Source organism: Phocoena sinus, chromosome 9 (genome assembly GCF_008692025.1).
Source record: "Phocoena sinus isolate mPhoSin1 chromosome 9, mPhoSin1.pri, whole genome shotgun sequence".
In the NCBI taxonomy this organism is placed as follows: Eukaryota; Metazoa; Chordata; class Mammalia; order Artiodactyla; family Phocoenidae; genus Phocoena; species Phocoena sinus.
In genome coordinates, this window is record NC_045771.1 from 85,750,727 (window position 1) to 85,773,013 (window position 22,287).

The window sequence follows — 22,287 nt, forward strand, 5'->3', positions numbered from 1 at the left end:
CACTTCTCAGTTTCACTTCCTCACCCTCCATTCATTCAGACCTCCTGAAATCTGATTTCTGTCTCTGTCCTGACAGTCAGCTGCTTCCACTGAGGCCACCTGTGACACTCGTGTTTCACAAACCACTTAAAGCCTTGTTTTATGAGTATTTCTGTTGACTACTTCTTGAAACCTTCTGTTTACTTGGCTCCCAGACATTCATTCATTCTGCATACCCATAGGAGTTCTCTTCCCATGCTATGCAAATTTGGTATATCGTTTTAAGTTTTACCTGACATATCTCTAATCACGACACTCCTACTGAGCACCGGAAAAGAGAGCAAACTACTACCTGTCTTCACCTGAACCCAAATTCACTTTGGTTGAAACTTCAAAATGTATTTCAGCTACATACGAACCCAAACTCCCAAAGGCACCTCAAACTCATTTTGCCCATTACCCAACTTTCTAGACTCCATTCAAAGAAACCTCTTTCCTATATTTCATACCTTAGCTAATGACACCATCATCCAGATAGTTTCCCAAGTTAGAAGTCTTCATGGATTTCATCTTCTCCTTTATACCACTCCTCCACCCCCAGCAAATCACCGTGCCTCATCAGTCTCCTTAGTATCTTGTGACTCTGTTTCATGCTGCCCTCCTCACTCTTCACTTCTATTATTAATTCATCACATATGTCTATTGAAGTATCTACTGTGTGTCAAGCATTGTGCTACGTACTGGGAATACACTGTGAACAAAATAGATATGATTTCTCCCCTAATGGAATTAATACTTTAGTTGGGGAGATGGGCATTGAACTAATCTCACAAATACAATTACATAAATATGATTTCATAAATATATTTATAAATAGTGATGAGTGCCATATAAAGTAAAAATAGAGGAGGCAATGAAAAATTATAGTGGAGAACTTCAATTTAAAATGAAAGGTCAGGGACGTCTTCCCTGGGGAGGTAGTGTTTAAGCTGACACATAAAGAAGGAGTCAGAGATAGTTTGGTGAAGGGTTAAAAAGGGGAGGTAGGTAGTTACACAGCAGAAACTAACACAACATCTAAAGCAATTATACTCCAATAAAGATGTTAAAAAAAATAAAACGATTGAATTAAAAAAAAAGGGTAGGTAAACAGAGGAGCTTGTGCAAAGGCCCTGTGGTTAGAAAAGCCTGGTTTATTCAAGGAAGTTCAGTGAGTGAAGGGCAATAACCCATGAGGTGTCTGGGGAGTAAGTAGGGACAAAGTTATATAAAGGCTTGGAGGTTTTGTGTTTTATCACAAAAGTATGGGAATCCATTGAAGGATTTTAAGCGTGATCAGATTCTGTGGCACCCGCAAATTTGCTCTTGCTTCGGTTGAAGTAGGAGACGATGGTGAGTGTGGATTATGATGGTGTCTGTGGAGATGGAGAGAAGTGGATGTGCAATAGATTTTGGAGGTAGAATAGACAGAATTTGGTGATAAGGAAGCGAGGCAGAGAGAGAGAGGTTAAGAATGACTTTCAGGTTCCTGTTTTTAAAACTTGGAAAGGCAAGTGAAATTTTCCAAAATAGGGAACACACGGGAAGTGATGTGGGAGGGAAGGCCAAAGCTTCCATTTTTCTCTGTTGAATCTGTGGTGCTTGTGAGACACACACGACTCAATAAATATTTATTTAATATTGATGTAATTTAATGATTAAATTTAAGATGTTTAATCTCAAATTACTTAAAGATGTTTCTAGATTGGTTTCTCAAAAAAAAAAACAAAAAACAATGCTATGCTTTCGTTATTGTAAAAAAAAATTACTCTCAGAATTGGGCTTTTCTATTTGCAGGACTGATATCCTTCCGCATTTCCTTTGCCAACTGTTTATAGCGCACCATAAGCACAGAGCGGTTTCTCTCTTCAGTGCCCTTGGTCTTGTTCAGAACATGAAGAAAAAGCCCTTTGTAGTTGCTACTATGTTCAGCAAGCCTCACCTCACTCTGAGTTTTAGCCTCCCTGACTAAAACTTTTCTTCCTCTTCCAGTCTGTTCCTTTATTCCCATTCAAGGGTATCTACCTGGCCTGCTTTATTTTGAACATATCATTTATGTAACTGAGTTTATCAGAAGACAACATGTGCAGGCTTATCCTTTCTAGACACTCATTGGGATTACTTGAAATGGTCGGATTGCTCTCTCCATAAAGAACAAAGCCTTGGGGGGAAACGGCCATTTGAAAACAGCTTTATAGTGTTTATAAGAAAAACACTTCTATTCAAAAGATGCAGAAAGGACCATCTTTAAAACATTGCAGAGAAAGCCTCAGCTCTCCACATAAAAAGAGATTCTGTAGGCCAAAGATGGCCACCAATTCGAAATTTTCTTTGCAAATTGAATATTTTGCTTGGCTGAAACATGGCGATGTGAGGTTAGGGTACCACCAGCAGTATCTTTAATGGGAAGGCCGTTTCTTAGCCTAGGTCAGTTTCATTAAGAAAAATTGCCCTTTTACTGATTCGAAATAGCTTAAACAAATTATCTAAAGGAACTGTAGGGTTTAACTCATTTGATGAATTTTAATAAGAAATACGTGATCAGTCAAAAACCGGGAAAAAAGTGAATAACACTGAACTAGTTTTAATGGAAATTAGCTCATTACCCTGCTGGCTTACATTTACCAAAGGCTGAATTTCTGATGGAAAATTTGCCAGGCTGTGGGGAAATGGGAGGATCTTTAAATTAAAGATTAACTTTATTAGTGGTATTTTTCTTCCTTAAATTAGCCTTAACTGGAGATTTTTAAAACCCTGGGGCTTTTCCCCTCTTTGGGAAACTTTAAAGAAAAAGAGTTCCTCTATTGGAAGAGTTTCCCACTGTCCCTGAAATATTTTCAGGATGTAGTAGGAACATGAATCCCCTTTATTGCTTACAATCCTTTATAAGAAAGGATAACTTAAGAGGTGAAAGGGTCTGTGCAAGTGTCCAAGTGAGTTTCCTGTCCTCCAGCAGGATGCCACAGGGACTGTGAAAAAAAAATTCTCTTTCTTACTTTCTCTCTTTATTTTCCCTCACATTCATGTGATATTTGCATACTTTTGTTCTCCCTTTCTTTTTCCTCCTTTTTTTTTATTGCTTTTCTAAATTGTGATAAAACATACATAACATAAAATTTGCCATATTAACCATATTTAAGTGAACAATTCAGTAGTGTTAAGTATATTCACATTGTTGTGTCTTGTTTTTCAAACAAAATAGAACAAAGCTTTTAATAACTCAGGTCATGAACATCTTCACTGAAACAGGCCCCTACTCTTCTTTTGTTGCTTAAAGAAAGAGAGAAATAGAAAGTGTCTCCTCTGCATCTCTGTCATGTGTAGTAACTGTAGAATTTTCTATAAAATACATGAAACTAATGATAGTTTTCAAAGTCAGAGTCATATGTTGTAGCAAGTACTTCAGTTGAAGAAGAAACCATTTCACATTCTGCAAATGGTAGTTCATTCAGTATATCGAATGGAATACAGAGGCATATTGAAAGATTTAGTCCTGTTTGGGGCAATTACTAGAAATCCCAAAAAGTTGCCCTGACGTTATTCCAAATTGAAGATATCATGTTGGGATTCTCTGTTAAGTTGTTATTTATTGTATTTTGATCCCTTATTCGAAGTGGGGTGGTTTTAAGGAAGTTTGTCATCTTGTGATGGGCCCTGTGAATAATGATTTTAAAAAACAAACAAAAAAAAGACTCTTACCAAACAACTCACAAATGCAAATGCAACTCACAAATGTCTCTCCCTTCAGAGCTGCGGTGACTACATTGATGTTCTTTCATTTTGAGTATCATGTGTCAGGAGAAGTAGGTTCTGAAAAACCACTTTTGTGGTTTTGTGGAACTTTCCCCTTGGGATAAGGCAGTGTTGCTAGCCAATCATCACACAATTTGAAAACGGTCCTTTGTGACACTGACATTGTCCCCACAGAGTTTGCATCATGTGAGGTGAGACCTCAGTCAAACATTGTTACTAATGAACAGGTGACCAGCACGATCCAATGATATGCACAGAATGTTCTCAGATTTCTCCCAAAGCAAGATTCCTAGCAAGAAAACATTGGACGGGGTGCAAGAATAGGAAATACTAAATTTTTTTTTGGTTTTTCCTTAACTGAATGGATATTACCTACAGCAGACATTACTATTGTGTTTTATTTTTAACTGGTTACCCAGGTCATATATAAAGTGTTCCCTATACAGGGTGTTCAGATTTAGCAAAAATAAAAATACAGACTTCCCAGTTAAATTGAATTGCAGATAAACAAATAATTGTTAATATAAGTATGCCCTATGCAATGTATGTCACATGCAGTCAGTATACAGGACATACTACAAAATCATTCATTGCTTATCTGAAATTCAAATTTAACTGAGCATATTATATTTTATCTGGTAACCATATTCCTGTAATTATTAAAAATTGTATTTAGCTGACATATAGAATTTAATTTAAACTTCAGTATGAAGTTGGTGTTGTCTTCTCTGCTCTTGCATTTTCAGGCACCAGAATTTCTTCTCTAAGCTATTTGCACTGTTTCTGTTTCTCTGTCCATCTCCTTGTGCTTTTACATGAGGAATTAAAAATATATTTTAGTTTTATTTCTTGTTTTAAAGAAGACAGATTTTTAGAGATCTAATTCAGTTTTGTGCTTCATATTAAATGCATCAAAATTTCCTTATTGGCTGCATGTAACTTTTCCCATTTTTTTCTCTTCCCTTTTAAAAATGTCCCTACTCATGTTTCATTTAGCTAAAAACTATCTTGAGGGCTTCCCTGGTGGCACAGTGGTTGAGAGTCCGCCTGCCGATGCAGGGGACGCGGGTTCGTGCCCTGGTCCGGGAGGATCCCACATGCCGCGGAGCTGCTGGGCCCGTGAGCCATGGCCGCTGAGCCTGCGCGTCCGGAGCCTGTGCTCCGCAACGGGAGAGGCCACAACAGTGAGAGGCCCGCGTACCGCAAAAAAAAAAAAAAAAAAACTATCTTGAGGTCTTTCACTTTTGTTGTCTCAGAGTTAGGGTTAAATAAATGTTTGCATTTGTACACACACACACACACACACACACGCACAAGCACACTTCAATAAATGAGCAGTATGGAAAACAGAGGTCAAGTCATTATAAAGAAATTTTAATTCCATAAGAGAAATGTAATATTCCGCTTTCTGTAGAAGTAGGTGAAATAAAGGCCAGAAATAAACTAAAATATAAAGGAAGCTTTATTAGCATTTTAAAGAAAAAGCTCTTATTTATGAACTTGACTTTGTAAAGAGGACTATCAGCTCTGAAAGGCTTAAGAAAAAGTTATCTATATCCCTATTCTTATGCCCCTGTGAAGGTAGGTGGTGAGACACCTAAAAGTATAGTCTCAACACACCAAGCCTGTCTTCTGTGATCTGGGTCAAACCAGAATGATTTCAGAAAAAGAAAAATTACAGAAATAAGGATTTAAATGTTTTTATTTTGTTTTTTTTTTTTATGTTAATTGGAATAAACTAGATTTCTTAGAGGGATAAACCCTACAAAAGGTTACCATACATTTATAATATATAATAATTTGACCCACACTATTATAGTGTTTATGTAGCTCTTCCAATGAAGTTGACCAGAAAACTGGAGATTAATCAGATAGAAAACTTGACCTTATCATTAATTGAGCCAAATTGGGTATACCCAAAATAGATGTTTTCTATTCATCTTCATTTCAATGTTTATAGCATGATTGATAATTTGCCAGAGAAGCTCTGTCACGTAAGTTATTTATTTTTAAGGAAATCTATTCTGATACTATTTCTACTACCTAAAATTACTTACTCTGAGGCAAGCAGCTTCTTTTGGACAATGACTCAGAAAGGGCAACTGTTGCTTCAGAGACCAAAGCCTCCTAGGCACAGCTCATCATTAGACGTATTTCGGAAACTGCCATGATGGGCGCAGTGAAGAAGTCCTGGGTCGTGCCAGTGGTCTGAGGTCAGACGGAATCAAACAGCCTCAAAAGAAGGGGAAGCCAAAGTGCCTGTGATGATAGGTGGTCAAATCAAACGGTCCTCTCTTCTTGTCTGATCTTGACTAATGTCCCTTTTATGCCATTTTAGTTCTGACACCATCACTATTGAGAGGTCTGATGATTATACGTTTTCTATAGGAGGAATAATCATCTTTTAAGATAATGCCCCATGTGGAGATGAGAGCTCCATAAAAAGGAACCATTTTCAATACACTGTAAGTCTAAGAAACTCCCAGCACCTAACAAATGTAAAGCAGCACATACTCAAAATCCGTTCTGGCACTGCGAGAAGAAGAAAGTGGAGGAGCACAGAGAAAGTAGAGGAAATAATTGAATGTTTTGACATTGTGAGAATGTGTAAATGACATCTTTTCTCAAAAGAACTGTGCCGGCAGTTCCATAAAACAGCAAACAAATTTTATCCTTCAGTGAAAATAATCGTTAATTGGCCAATAGGTCACAGTGCTTTTCACTTTTCTAATTAGTGGTCAAATTGTTTTCATTGGCATTTTACAGAATGAGTCAAAGAGAGAAATGTATTTATTTATCTGTAGTTTTACTCTCAGCTGTTACGCAAAAGGATGTGATTAAATCCTTGTAATTAAATTATAATCAAACCACACATTGAACAGAATTTTTTAATAGTTGGAAAGAGATACAAGAACATACATACAGAGTGTGTGAGAAAGTGAGCTAATTCTACCCGTCTCCTTTAGTAAGATAGTTGTTATACTTAAGCATTAAATTTAGCTCTGTGTTTCAAGGAAAGCTGAGGAACATAATGGATTTACATACTTTCGCTCTTTTCATAAAATGCAGCATCAGCTCTTCACAACGTTGCGCTGAGATGCAGTTAGTATTTACACCATAACTGAGTGGGATGGCTTTAACTTCTAGATAATTGTGCCTAGATTCTTCAGATATTTCCTATAAATGAGAATAGTTGAAAAACATAATCCATTTTGTACCAGTCCCAGTTTTTTAAAGGTTGTAAACATTATGTGGCATATTTTCAACATTCCATTTTTTATTAGGCATTTTATCAGACACCACCTAACATGAACATGAGTGAAATCGTTGAAAGAGGGACAAGGTGATGTGAAAAGAAAGTAATTTTGTTTTGTATGCTAGATCATGCTTTGGCTTGCTAGGGTCAGTATGATAAAATAATAACAATAAAGGGGAAAAAAAGAAAAAGGAATTAATCTGTACTTTTAATTATCTTAAAGGTCGTTCGGATCACAACAGAGTCAGTCCCATTGTCGCACCATCTGTGATAATTGAAAGAGCTCAATAAGCTGAAAAAAGCCTGGCTTTGATGATACATTAGTCAGTCAATTAACAAACATTTTGAGCTGCTTTTTCATGAAAAACATTGGGCTAACACTAGGGTAGAGGGATAATAAAATAGATATCTGCTCTAGAGAAGATCTCAGTGGGAGAAAAGGCCCATAAGCAATTATAATAGAATCTAATTCATAATATATGTATATACATTATTTTTAAAGTTAGGACTAATGAAGGCTTGTTGATTGATTTTTAATCGCACAAAGCAGGTACATAAAGCAGAATTATTTCTTATACTAAGCAAAGGTATTAACCTTTAAATATCTAACTTTCTATCTATATTCTTTCTCCCTCTCCCACTAAGGCTGCGCCACACAAATCCCTAAGGATGACTCAGTCTTAGCTCTTGTAAAGTGACGGATCGTTTGCCGCACGGTTATTCACTGTCACTGGGCTTCAGAATCTTCAGGCCAAATAGGGAAATATTCCTAGAATCATTAATATAATTCCAATAAAATTATTTGGGCCCCCTTGAAAAAAACTATGCAGCCAGGCAGAATTTGTTGTTGTTGTTTGCTATTAACCGATTTAAAATAACTTGCAGTTATCTAAATATCATGCCACCCGTAAGTGGTAGTGGGATGTATTTTCAAAGTTCAAATATTATTTTCTTTATTACAGGTTTCTTTTCTCCATGGAAAACTCCAAAGCCTGTAAGTTGAAATTATTCTACTTCTTTACTGCTGGTTATTATTACAATTCCATTAAGTAAGATTTAAATTGGGTGACCTCAAAATCTCTTCCTCCTCTGAGATTTGTGATGTCAAAAGAGCAGATCCTCTGTGTAAGAATAACTTGTCTTACTTTCCTATAAAGACAATTCTGTCTTTTAATATTTTTACAAGATGAGCATCAACACTCTTCAGTATGGTGTACTGAAAATACTTTAGAAAACTTTGTTTTACCCCCTGTCAGAAATACGATCGTTTTTATCCCATTGAATTTTTAAAAACAGTACAAATTATAAGCTCAGAGGTCTTGACCTGCAAGTTAAGTCTGGTCCACAAGAAATGTACCTGTATATGTATATTTGTGTATTTATATTTACTTTTTAATGTATACAGAGCTAAATATGTGTGTGTGTGTGAAAAACATTTTTTTTTCCTACCAAACCTGACAGTCACTCAAAGTGGTGCTTCTGAATCTTCAGAAACCGGTGAACTCTGCCATCACCTAATCTCTCTGGGCCTAGTTTCTTTATGAATTGTCCTGAAATTTTGATGCTAAGGTACCAGAAGCCTGGTATTTTAATAATCTTTTTGTGAGGCAAGTTTAGCCAAGTTGCCTTCCCAGCTAGAGATAATCTTTACTTGCCGTTAGATTAAAACTAGTAATTATCCAAGTCCCACGACCTGGGACTGGTTTTCTGGAATCCCATTCTATAGTGTGTTAGAATAGTCGACCCTAACTGGAATGGCTAAAACTCACGACTGGAAGAGAGCTTAGCAAAGTGATTCAAGTAACAACAAAAACAAAACAAAACAAAAATCTCAGGGGATCACATCTTCCACCTACTTTTCATTCCTCTCAGAGTAAGCAGCTCAGACAGCAGTGGCCCCTGGTTTGGCCAGTGAGTAGGGAATTCTTGGGTTAAATGCTTCCCTTTTTTCTTTTACTGAGGAAATATTTATTTAACTGCTTGATTTTCTCATTTTAGAAATGGAGATATAATTTTGCATACTTTTCAAGCGCAATAACTGGCTTAATTAAATAACATGGCTTTAAAATTATTTGAAGACAAGTGAAAATAAAATATTATTGAGCCCTGGAATATGCCTGAGCTCCAGGTTCCTCTCAAAGACAGATGAGGAAACCGGAGCTGGTGATGAGCGGCTGAGCTGTCAGAACATTCCAACCAAGCATGTCCTCATTTAGCATTCGGCTCATCTGGTCCACAGAGAATATCAGATGGGAAAACTGGTCTCACTTGGGCCTAGTTAAACCACTTAGTGATGCATGTGATTTTGAAAGAGGTATTTTAAATGAAATTTGTTCTATCTTGACCAAACTCTAAATAATGCCTTCCTTTCACCGTCAGAGTTAAATCTGTGCTCTGTGGTTACACACATCTTTATCTAATATAACAAGGACTCTTGTAACCTCATCCTGGTGCTACAATTATGCAATCTAGTGATTTCCTTATATGCACCACATTTACACAAATGACGCCATTTGGCATAATTACAGCATTTGCTGTCATTACAGTAATTACATCCGTACTCAATAATTCCAAAAAAAGTTTTATGAACTTAATTTACAATTAATCCTGAACCCATACATCCCTACAAAAGCCAAGGCTTGGAGTTCCAGGTCCTAGGCTAAGAGAAGATAGAAGACTGTCAATTTAACATCCTCCATGTATCCCCCAGAAACTCTTCAGACTCGGGACTGTGATGACAGGCAGTGTGGTATAATGGTTTAGGGTGCAGGTTCTGAAGGCTTACTGCCTACAGTCAAACTGTGCTTCTTCTCCTTACTAGCTATCGTACCTTCCACTAGCTACTTAAGCTTTCAGTATTTCAAGTTCATCTATAAAATGGGGATAATAATAATACTCCTCTCATATGGTTACTCTGAAGAGTCTGTGGCTTAGTCCATGTAACGTGCTTGAAGCAGAGCCTCTACATGCTCAAAAATATAAACTATCGTCATCCTAGAAAGCAGACCCTCCATGCATAAACCCTTAATAAATTAATCACCCTACGAAATGAAGGTAGTTTGCAAAACTATTCACTTCAACAAATATATATATAAACACATACCCACTGTATTTGGATTTATACACTCTCTCCTCTGAAAGAGGATTGATGACATCCTTAGGATAAGGAAATGTTACCTTGAGTGAGGTCTCCCCTTCTCCCAGTCTTGTGTCACTTCCTGACACTCTTCCGTCCTACTGATCCACACCTTAAGCTAATCCACATCAAGATAGTCACTTCTGGGGCTTCCTTGGTGGCGCAGTGGTTGAGACTCTGCCTGCCGATGCAGGGGACGTGGGTTCGCACCCCGGTCCGGGAGGATCCCACATGCCGCGGAGGGGCTGGGCCTGTGAGCCATGGCCACTGAGCCTGTGCGTCCGGAGCCTGTCCTCCGCAACGGGAGAGGCCACAGCAGTGAGAGGCCTGTATACCACACACACAAAAAAAAGATAGTCACTTCTGTTTAACAAGTAATGCATTAATTATAGTGGGTTCTCAGTCTCTCCATCTGGAAGGAGTCCAAGTTCATTCTTCAAGTACTGAATCAAGCCAAAAGCCTTCATCTCCCAGCCCTGCCCTAAAATCCTGAGGAGGTGTGTTTAGACTACCCCAGCTTCTACAGGAAGCAAACAGTTTGTAGAGTTTGCATGGGGAGGACAACTTGCCTTGTTCACAAGCCCTCTGTTCCCAGTATGCATCCTAGAATCAGAAGGTGGAGTTAAGAAGCATCATCCACACCATGACCAGGTTCTTCTGCTTTACTCTTTGATATCTCGTTGTGGACTGTATGTCCACCCTGTCCACTGATACTTCAGTGACTGTCCTTTCATACAGTTAGACATTCACTCGTTCGTCAAGGTGGAGTTAAGAAGCATCAACCACACCATGATCAGCTTCTTCTGCTTTACTCTTTGATATCTCGTTGTGGACTGTATGTCCACCCTGTCCACTGATACTTCAGTGACTGTCCTTTCATACAGTTAGACATTCACTCGTTCGTCAAGGCCAACAGAGATACAAGGCTCCTGCCATATAAAGAAAATGATTTTGTTTTCATGTTTCTTACTCTAGTTATGTGTTTATAAATATTAGCCTAGGTAAGGACACCACTGGGACTGGACAAGATTCAATCAGAAGCCTTGTTGAGAGGCAAACGCCGGCAGGAAACACAGTTCTCTAGAGGTCACGGCCAGGAAGACTCTAGGTGGCATAAGGGGATGGGATCAGAATCTAGGTGGTTCACGAAGACTGAGAGGAACAAGTGAGCACAAGGTGTCCGGCTAGAAAGCAAAAGTGCAAAGACCAAGCTATCTAAGAAAGTAGGGAGAAGTCAACAGAGGGCACCTTTCAAAAGATGTTGTCAGATCAGCACACCAGTCCCAGAAAGCAGAGGGTGCCCTCTGATCCCAGGGCAGGGGGTTTGCTCCATGGTCTTCTGCGTCGGAATAACAAATAACTCAATTAGGGGGCAAGGGTGTGAAGGACTACAAGTCTGCCTTTTCAGTATTTCACGGGCGCTGTGATTTTCTGCTCTACAATCTTACAAATCCCTGACAGAGTGACTTGAGGGTTTATGAACGTCACAGCAAGACATTGTGAATGCTTTACTAAGCATGAACTGGAATCAGTGAATTTCTCCATCTCTGCTATAGAAATTGTAGAATTTGTCAATCTGCCACAGAAACTTTCCCAAACAGTGCCCAAAGCGTTATTTATTTTGTAGTTTTCAGAATGTTTTTTAGAATACTAATATTTCACCTGAACCATGTTTGCTCCAGTGACTGCACGTGGACAGTGCATATACCAGCAAGACTTATGGAGGAATCAGATAACCCTCCGTGGAAGACGGGAGAAAGAAATAGACATTTGCTGAAGCCCTATGATGATACTACAGCAATTCAGACCATATTTCTAATTTATTTATTTTTTAGAATTTAGTATCTTATGTTTGGAAACAGAAGGGAGAAAGTCATAGCCAGAATGCACCCACATGGTGCCTAAAGTCAGTTAAAGTGAAAAATAAAAAAATACGCCTTTAGCCACAACGTGGGTCTTCCTGTCATAGCAAAGGCACAGAGAATGGATGACCAAAGGAACCCACCATGGCTTCGTAGGCAAATTTTGCTTTCAAATGAATTATGAAGCGCATATTTAAAGATTTTTACTAAACGGGAGCAAAAGGGTCACTGAGCAGAAAATTAGCCAGAACTCTAAACAAGTTTACCAGTTATTCCCCTCAATGTATTATTATTGCAAATAGCACTCCCATTATAGTTATAGATTGGTTTCTGACCCAGGGTCTGCCACTGACAGCTGCTGGACCTCTCTATGTTCCTAGAGATTATGTTTAATATTAGGGGTTTTCCATCTTTGTTAGCTATAGAATCCTTGTTCAAACGAAAGCTTGGTCAGTAGCCCATATAGAAAACAAATTAAAATGAAGCCAGTTGTCTTAGTTTCTTCCAACAGCTATAATAAAATACCATAGACTGGTGGCTTATAAAAAACAGAAATTTATTTCTCATAGTTCTGGAGTCTGGAAGTCCAAGATCAAGGTTCCAGAAGATTCAGTTTCTGGTGAGAGCCCACTTCCTAAATGGCCATCTTTTTGCTGTAACCTCACCTGGCAGAAGGGACTACAGAGCTCTCTGGGGTCTCCTTTATAAGGGGACTAATTCCATTCATGAGGGCTGTCGTCTCATGACCTAATTATCTCCCCCAAAGCTCCACGTTCTAGTAATATTACCTTGGGTGTTAGGTTGTCAACATAGGCATTTTGAGGGACCTCAAACATTCCGACTGTAGCACCAGTCTTATTGAGAGAAGGGTCAATGACCCATTTCTTTCCCAGTTTGCTGGCTTACCTGACCCCTGCCACAGTCCCAAGTACATAAGTGAGTCACAGGGACCTTTGTGTTACACAAGGACACAGTACATAGTACCTCAAATCCTCTCTACCTTTAAAACATTATCACTGATAGGTGACAGCTTGCTTTGGAGCCCTGACCAAAATATAGCCATCATGAAAACAGAAGCAGGACAGTGCAATAGGGGCCCGAAAGTTAAAATCCTGTCAAGCTCAAAATAGTGTGTATCAAACAAAACTGGTTTTAAAGAAAGAACAAGTGACCATATGTTACTGATGATTTCATTCAGTCACTAAATTTACATTTTCTGAGCACTTGCTATATATTGGTAATACAACAGTGGGAGAAACTGCATCCCCTGCAGTCTCTCCCCAACATAATCTATTTGCGGAGACAAAGGTAGACTCGCAATTACGATTGAGTGTGAGGGGTAGGTAGAGGGTGCTGTGGGAGCACCCAGAAGGGACAAGTAACCAGATCAGGAATGGTCAGCAAAGGCCTTCTAGAGCAGGTGTCTCATCTGAATCTAGTATCCAGGTATAATGAGGATGGGAGATGGAAGGGTGGAAAATGGGTAAACTTTGCAGGCAGAAAGAGAAAGTATGCAAGGGTTCAGAGGCTGGAGAGAACCTGATGGATGCCAAGGAATGAGAGGAGAGACCATCAGTGGATACAAGAGAGAGAATCAGGACCTGGGCCCTCAGGAGCCACTGTATCCCACTAGAGAGCGGCCTGAGGACCACGCTCACCCAGTGCAGAATTTTAGACAAGAGGGTACCCTAATATCATTCTGCACACGACAGGTTTAGTCAAAGCAGAAAAGCTGAAGTTGAGTTTGAATGAGCAATCAGTTGATTATTGAAGTTGGCTGTGCAAACAGCTGATCTCGGTGAACGCAGCTTTCTCCTTGATAAAAAGGAATGAGTCCCTGCTCTACCTCACGGGCCTATAGTGAGGATCAAAGAAGGTAATGTATATGAAAGAGCATAGTATTCTACAGACCATTAATAAATTATGATGGTAGCAGCAGCAGCATTTTGGAGAAGAAACCACCAGATCAGCAGTAAATGAGGCTTCGTAGAAGATTTTGAACAATTCAAAAATCCCAAAGCGTTGTATAATTACTTATAAACTGTGAGGAAAGTGATTGAATGTTCAAGTATAGGAGGTGGTTCGGATATGCATAGGTATCAAATGGATGCATGCAGACTACTTCATCTTCTTCTTTAGTAAAAATGGTGTAATGAATTGGGGCCATCTTAGAAAAGGAACAATACCATAAGCACTTAAAGATAAATTATCTTGAGATACATATTGTCTTTATTTTATAGGGAGAAAAAACAGACTCTGACAGATTAAGTGATGTGCTGAAAATTACTAGCTAGTAGGTGACAAGGTTATGAAAGTTTACATTCAAAAGTCAGGCAACACATATATTTATAACCATCTGTGGTGCTTTATTATATAGAAATAGAATCTCTCAAGGCACTTATACCAAAGTTTTGAATGTTTTGTGAAAGAAAAGTCTACAGGGCAAGAAAGTCAAACTTAAAAGTGAGGGCTGTGGTATGCGACAAGGGAAACAGCAAGAAAGAGTTCATTGTCAGTCATTTTCTCTGTTCTCTTTCACTTTCCAGATAACAGACCGATGGGAGAATCAAGGCAGTCCTCAAACGAGTCTATCTGCTCCGGCCATACCGCAGAACCTGCCCTTCCCACCCGCCCTTCACAGGAGTTCATTTCCTGACTCAACAGAGGCCTTTGACCCAAGGAAGCCTGACCCATATGAGCTCTACGAGAAATCTAGAGCCATTTATGAAAGTAGGCGTAAGTGAAAGCCACAAAAAACAAGGGTGTATTAATAACAGCTGAAGCCCTGACAGGAGATATATTGAGGCTGAAATGATCTGGCGTGGTGATTTTATATTCTGAGGTTCAAAATGTATCTCAAAAGTAAAGCCAGCTGATCGAAACTTTTCTTTAAAAAAGAAAGAAGAAAGCCTGTCAACTCAAAAAAAGCTTATATCTTTTGGTTTTAAATTTTGTTTCCTACCTTTTTCCCCCTAAGCCCCTGAGAAAAATCAGGAATGTATTTGGGGGGCCAGGGGTGGGTAATAGGGGAAGAGGTTGCTAGTTTTATTTAAGCTACCGGATAATGAGAAGAAATGGTTGGGATTTTTATGTTTAATCTGATCTTGGATCTGAAGCCTAGATTTCCTTAGAGCCACGAATGTAGTCATTGAAGATTTTAGGAATGTGAGTAAAATGTTAGCCAAGTCCTTCCAACTCATAATGGTGAAAGTAATGGTTCCGAAAGCAGCACAGAGCAGGTACCAATCAGTTCTACCTGAAATTCCACTTCTTGTTTAATGCACTGGGGCCCATTTGAAAGTTAGCTCGTAAAATATCGTGTAGGCACTTGTCATCCTATTTGAAGGTCTTCTAAAATTATTTCATTGTGCTTTATAAATATTAGAAAACAGAGCTTTTTAATATTGCATATACGTTCATTGTGCCTCTTTCCACCATCTCACAGGTCATCTCTTTTGAATGTTAGAGGACAGGAATCCAAACGGCATGAATGTATAATATATGAGGAGAATACACAGTACAATATGAACTTGAGTAATGGATTGAAAAAACTAGCGTAGTGAGAAGGGTTTGGTTCCGGGCGCTCCCATTTACGGTCTGCTGATTTCCTTTGTTTTGGTGTTCCGCCAGTGTCTTCTTTCCAACTTTATCATCTGAAGCATGAATAGCAAGTTTTAAGTTGTGTGTTATCTCAGAGGATCTCAAATCTGCTTACTCTTTGATGAGCCCAGGGGCTGAGAATTACACCCCCAGCTGGTAAGGGGAAAAGTAGACATATCCCTTTGCCCATCCTCTACAACTCTCTGTAAAAGTAATTTTGGTTGATAAACTAGTTAGGACAGCAGGCCATTGAGAAATCATCTTTATCAAAATGAACCTCCACCACCCCGCCCCTCTGCCACTTTATAAAAATAATTGGCTGTGTCAGGCCTGCTGTATTTGATTCTTCTCCTTCTGGCAGAACGACTGAAATGTCTTTAAAGGGCTGTAGAGTTAGAATGTTTTTGCTGTGATAGAGTTAGAACGAAGTAGGCATTTTTCACTGTATAATGCAGGGTATGAATTCAGGGTATTAATGGTCACTATACTGAAAAAACTTGACAAGATTTCAGCACAGTTCTTAATACTTTTTCTGCTTCGATAACCAAGTATTTATTGAATACCCACTTGGCCCTCAGTACCATGAGGAGATTCCAAAGTTGAGTAAAATGTCCTGCTCTCACGAATTTAACTGGGAGACAAGAAAAATAAGTATAAACAAGTAGAGATCAGGATACAGGTGAAGTTCTAACTCAGAAGGTGGAATATATCATCCTCCTGTCCTTGGCTTGTTGAATTCTGTGGTTACCTGTAGGGAGCGGCAAGAGATGCTTCCTCCTGTTTTTGTCCCTTTATTAGTCATTTGTTCCCATCCTTTTGCTGTTCCCTGACCAATGCAAGCCTTCATTATTCGGGACAAAGGCAATGTTGGTATTTATTCCGTCTTTTCTCTATGGTGTCTGATGCTGTTGTGTCCTCAGTTTGTGAGCAGGAATTGTGCATGGCCTTCTTTTCAACCCTAAACGAATTCCGATTTCTTTAGCCAGCCCCTGCAATGCTCCTTCTCTTCATTGCCTTTCCGCTCCTCACCTGTAACAAACCTAGCAAACCAATCTGCCTTAACCTCCCACGACTTTCTTTATCAGTCCTCCTCTGGGAGCTCTGTACCCCCTTTGCTTTGCGTCCTAAGCCACTTGAACAACAAAATCCTGCCTGCCCGCGGAGCCCTGCATGTGCTCTGCGGCTGCCTCTCTCATCTCACAACCACCCCCCCTCACTTCTTGCTTTCTCAGCTCTCTCTAATGTTTCTAAGGTCACGAAAATGTTTTCAGGGTCACGACTCTTAGGAGCCAAAAGAGGGCAAGCTCATTTCCTTTCCCATCTTTCTCTTTCTGTCCTGTTATTTCATGACACTAAATGGAGTGTGAATGAAACAGCGAAATCATGTCAAGGTAAGAAAAACTCTGCCCTGAAGATGAAGGAAACCAAAAAAACACGACACCACTTTCTCTAATCTCTGGATAGCTAATCGGTTCAGTCTGTTTTTCTCAGTTTCACATGCCAGGGTCTTGATAGAACAGAACAGACCTTTGCCCTCTATATACAACCTGTTTCCAAGTGTGGAAAAAGTTTCATTCTCTCATTTAAAGTTTCAGAGCAATGCTCAAAAAAAATGTTTTGTAATGAATGGAGGGAAAGCTCCATCTATTTCTCATCATCTTCAGATAGGGTTTTCTTTTAACGACCGTGAAATGCATGCATCTAAACAAAAGACCCATATTTGAAATTTTGTGAACCACTCTATTCTTTTGAATTACATGCATAACATTTAGCTTTGGCTCTATTTATTCTGTGTCCCCAAACTTTTTCCTTGGAGAAAAAATAGTGGGACCACAGAAAGTACGGAAGGGAATCCTAACCAAAGCTTTCTAAACCAAGTCCTTTGACATTTTCCCTGACCTGTAGTGATCTCATGGTATCCTCCTTTACAGCTAGGTCTAATGCTGAACAGAATTTTTGCATTCACGTTCAAAACTGGGTTGCAGTAACCAAATAAAAGAATGTACCTCCACCCACAAGCTTCTGCTATACAGAGCTACAGAATGTTTGCTATATCCAGGCTGTCAAGAAGTATTTGGATTCAAATCACTAGTCCCCTGCAAATGATGGAAATTTATCAAATGATGTAAATGATGCTGTGCCTCATTTGGCTCGTAACTAGATTATGCTGACATTTAAATAGGCATGTACAAGACATCTTAATAAAGATGTATTCCTGAAAAAAAAATGCTGTGATTTTAAACAAAGACAACCGTAGGATACTAGAGCCACAGGAAACAGAACATGGCAAGTACAAGCTTACGAGGGGAAGGCTAGAAACACCTCCTGTCTTCATAAGATCTTCTTATGATGACATGGGGCTTGAGAGGAAGAAGATTCTTCCACCCAGCAGGCAAGGCAATGCCTCTGACTTCAGAGCATCAGGCAGAGTGCCCAGAAGTGGCGTCTTCAGGCTCCACATCAATTAACAAGAATGTATGAAACAGTATGTGTCTAGACTCTGTTGCGCGCTCCACAAGAGAAAAATCGTGAGACATAATCTCTGCTCACATGAAGCTTACAGTGAAACTGGGGACAAAAACATAGGAAAGCAGTTCCTGAATGACATTGTATTATATAACAGAGCAAATAAGTATCAGTATTTTAACAAGCAAAATGTGCAGTAAATGTAGACAATAGTTTAAATATAATTAGACAGACCCATAGTTTCCCGTTCCATGTGCAAAATTGATACTTAATCAGGAGAATGTCTTGTGTTAAGTATCTTTTAATTATCAAAAATCTCATTGGTTCTTATTGGAGAACTCCCCGCAAAAAGAAAGTTTTTCCCGATTGACTTCATTCCACCTAAACTTAAAGCTTGAATACATAATAGAAGAACCATGCCTAAATAGTCTGCAGAGAAATTTTGACCAGTGGCGTTTCTGGGTTTCCATGTTAGTTATTCAACTAACATGACCCTATTATCATTACCAGCAATTTCCAGAAAATAGCAAAAATCTACCCACCCTCATCTCTATCTAGTACTTTTAGATAAATCTCACTTTCCTTTGTGTAATAGCCTCTGTTGATAATTGACTTCTTGCTGTTTCCGTTACATGGATTTTTAAAAATTGAAAGCAAAGAAAAATACCCACCTTTGTGTAATGAGATAAGCCATGGTATTTATTTATTTATTGCGGTATGCGGGCCTCTCACTGTTGTGGCCTCTCCCGTTGCGGAGCACAGGCTCCGGACGCTCAGGCTCAGCGGCCATGGCTCACGGACCCAGCCGCTCCGCGGCATGTGGGATCTTCCCAGCCCGGGGCACAAACCCGTGTCCCCTGCATCGGCAGGCAGGCTCTCAACCACTGCGCCACCAGGGAAGCCCAAGCCATGGTATTTTTTATTCCTCCTTTTCCCATAAATCTCATGCAAGAAAGACTAATTTTCTTTGCAGTTACAAGAGGAAAGGCTTGAATTGTCTGGGTTTGTATGCTAACATTTTAACTGTTGGGCTCTGTACACCATTTCTAACATTGGGGGGAAAAGACTATTTCTAAAGGCCCTCACTGCTTTCCGTCCTCCCATCTCCTCCTGCCATTCTTTCTCTATATGTGATTGCATCATTGCTTCATCCACATATGTCTGATATGATAGGAAACATTTTATAGTGGCCTGCTTACCCATAAGATTGCTTATTGCCAGTTTGCCTGAGACAGTCCTGCTCTACATTGTCCTGGCATAATTAATAGCTCCCCTTTCACGCTCCAGACTGTCCTCATTTGATATGACTTCCGTTTACTACATAGTCTGTTAAAGAGATAGACATCATTACTGTCCAAGAAAAGCATACATCTAAATTTGAATACAAATTTTAAAGCTTACTCAGATAAATAATTTCTTTCAAGCTAATTGGTTTGGCTCCCTGAGTTTTTGTCCGTACATGTTTTATCCCTAATTTCAGGTAAAGATGTATGTGGTAACTTGTTTTGGTAGCCAAACACCCAGTGAACTCCTTCCATACCCAGAAAACCATACAGATGTGCAAGTCTAGAGCACGGCAGACTAAGTAGAAAATGTATGGCAGTGAGGCCTTATTTAAGTGAAGAGAAATTCTCATTCTTATCACAGAGAATAAATCAGATTCATCATCACAATCACAGGACCAAAAGGGAGTTAATTTTGTCTGTCTTTCTGCTCCTAAGGAAGACTGTACGCACATAACTGTGGAAAAATGGCTATCCTGGCTCCTCTTTCTAATGCCAAACAAGGCAATACAAAGTGTTTCCCAAAGAAAATGAGTATGGCTTACTTTGGAATCTTACAAAATAAAGTTTTGATCATGCTAAGGAACTTGATCATTTAGGAATGAGGGCCCTGTCCTGCTGCTTCACTTTTCTTTAAGTCAGACTTATTCTAAAGTTTTATCTTGTCACCTCAGCTCATGGGACCATTTCTTGGGCATACTCCCCACTGCAGCCTCAGAAGCTGGAGCAGACAAGCTGAGGAAAACCAAAAGAGGCAGAGAAGAAAAATCCTTATTCCCTGAAACTCTTCCCTAATGATTCTGTCCCTTGGTATGAACCCAAGTTGAATTATGACTGAGGTTGTCCAAACTTTTTTTTCTTCACATTGAACCTTGGTTATTATGAATAAACAATTTATGAGGTACAACATGTCCAAACTCCTTTGCGGTAAGACATCACTCAAATGTAGATCATAAAAGTGTCAGGGATCCATATGGTATAATGTGCCTTCTGGTAGGACCTCTTTAGAACAGAAATTCCTCTGGAATTTCTTCAAAATGAGCTCACACAATCAGTCTTTCTTTTGAGAAATTAGGAAGCATTAACCCATAATAAGCCATGAGTATTGTACCAAAGGTGGTAATCAAGAGTAGCCACAGGCCAGTTAAAGAGCATAATGGAGGAACAAGACTTTTCAATACTATATTTGAAATGAAATTATAACTGATAGCTGATCAGAAATGGACCGTTGTGTTTGTCACATCTGTGGCCTTTATCCTGCACTTTTGTTGTTCATCGTGGAATTCTTTCATTGTTCAGTATTGTAATGTGCATGTAATTCATATCTTATCCCAAATGGGTGGTGGTATTTCTAAACCATCTATTTTTTCTGCTGCTCTTTCCTTGTTATTAGTGAGCAAAAGTTGTAGTCTGCACTGTCTCCCATCCTAACGGCAGAGCTATTTGGGAAGCTGGGGTGGTGTAAAAATACCGTACACTGCAGCACAGCGCTCGAGGCTCTAAATGGAAACTGATGGTGGGAACCATAACACATATGGTAGATGCACTGGGCTCAGAACCAGAGCTGTGAAGCTTCTGCTCGAGCCTTCTTTTCTCCATTCTCCTTTGCCCTTGTGGTTAAATACTCAATACAGTCAAGCTGGAAACATCAATAGGTTTAGGGAAGGTTTTGATCAATTCATGGCTGTGCAGCTCTTCAGTGATCATGAAAGGCTGCCTTGGCTTCTAGGAGAACATCTACACATCTGAACGCTGCTAGATCAAGCCCTGGCCAAATGTGCTTGGACACTGTTGGTATCCAGTGGCCTGTGGGTGGCCCAGTACTACCCGCAGATGTTCTCTGGAGCACTATTTTTATTTTAGTGAAAAATCAAAATAAGATGATATGTAAATGTTAAGACATTTTTATCAGTGACTTTAATATCAGAATCATAAAAAGACCAGAAAAATTTAATAACATTATCATTTAAAATGTCCTCAACTGTACTGTGAAGGTTAATTTCCTGTACCTTGTTCAGGAAAACCGTTATTGCTGTCTTGAGTATAATTTATGTTATGGTTTGATCTGTGGAAAAAAAATTGCCTTTCAGTCAGAGTTTCTGATACATCACATTATGTGTCACTTTGCAGTTATAGTATGTTGAAAAAGAGATCAGTAGGTCCAGTTAAGTTTGTTTGCTATTTTTCATATGTAAGTTTTAATTTGGAAATCTAATTTCAAAAATAGTATTTTTGAGGGCTTCCCTGGTGGCGCAGTGGTTTGAGAGTCCGCCTGCCGATGCAGGGGACGCGGGTTCGTGCCCCGGTCCGGGAAGATCCCATATGCCGCAGAGCGGCTGGGCCCGTGAGCCATGGCCGCTGAGCCTGCGCGTCCGGAGCCTGTGCTCCGCAACGGGAGAGGCCACAACAGTGAGAGGCCCGCATAGTACAAAAAGAAAAAAAAAAAAGTATTTTTGAGTAGCTTTGTAAGTAATTAGGGTATTATATTTCTAGCAGTTCATTTTAGTAGAGAAAGAAATCGCTAAGTAATAAAGATAGTGAAATAAAAGTTAGGCTGGAGACACGTTTTTCCCATGTATTTTAGAAATTAGATTCAATCCGATAGCTTATAAATTTATTTCATTCAGTAGTTTAAAACTTAATGCCCCGGGAATCAGACGGGGGATAAAACGGGATGAAAATGTGAGAAGTAAACTCTAAAATCAGTCCTTGATTGAAAGTTATTTAGTTTGTCAAAGCATTTTGGTGGTAGCACAAGTTGACAGTGTAACCCAGAGTACTTCCGTGAATAAAAATGAGGCCATCAGGGCTGCAGTAAACTGAGTCTAATTGTTGATGACAAGTAGGTCCTAGTGAGATTATGATAATGTAAAGTGTCACCTTTACAACTAATGGAAATGTTTAGAAGGGAGC

General features: G+C 39.3%; 1 protein-coding gene across 1 annotated transcript in view; it reads left to right on the top strand.

The window, feature by feature from the left end:
* The window catches only part of MAGI2 (membrane associated guanylate kinase, WW and PDZ domain containing 2), a 1,347,058-nt gene that overhangs the window by 1,161,420 nt on the left and 163,351 nt on the right, over positions 1 to 22,287 (top strand). Inside the window, exons 11-12 of the mRNA XM_032642294.1 lie at positions 7,990 to 8,021; positions 14,572 to 14,761. Coding sequence (XP_032498185.1) covers positions 7,990 to 8,021; positions 14,572 to 14,761 — 222 coding nt within the window. The remainder of the gene's footprint in view (positions 1 to 7,989; positions 8,022 to 14,571; positions 14,762 to 22,287) is intronic.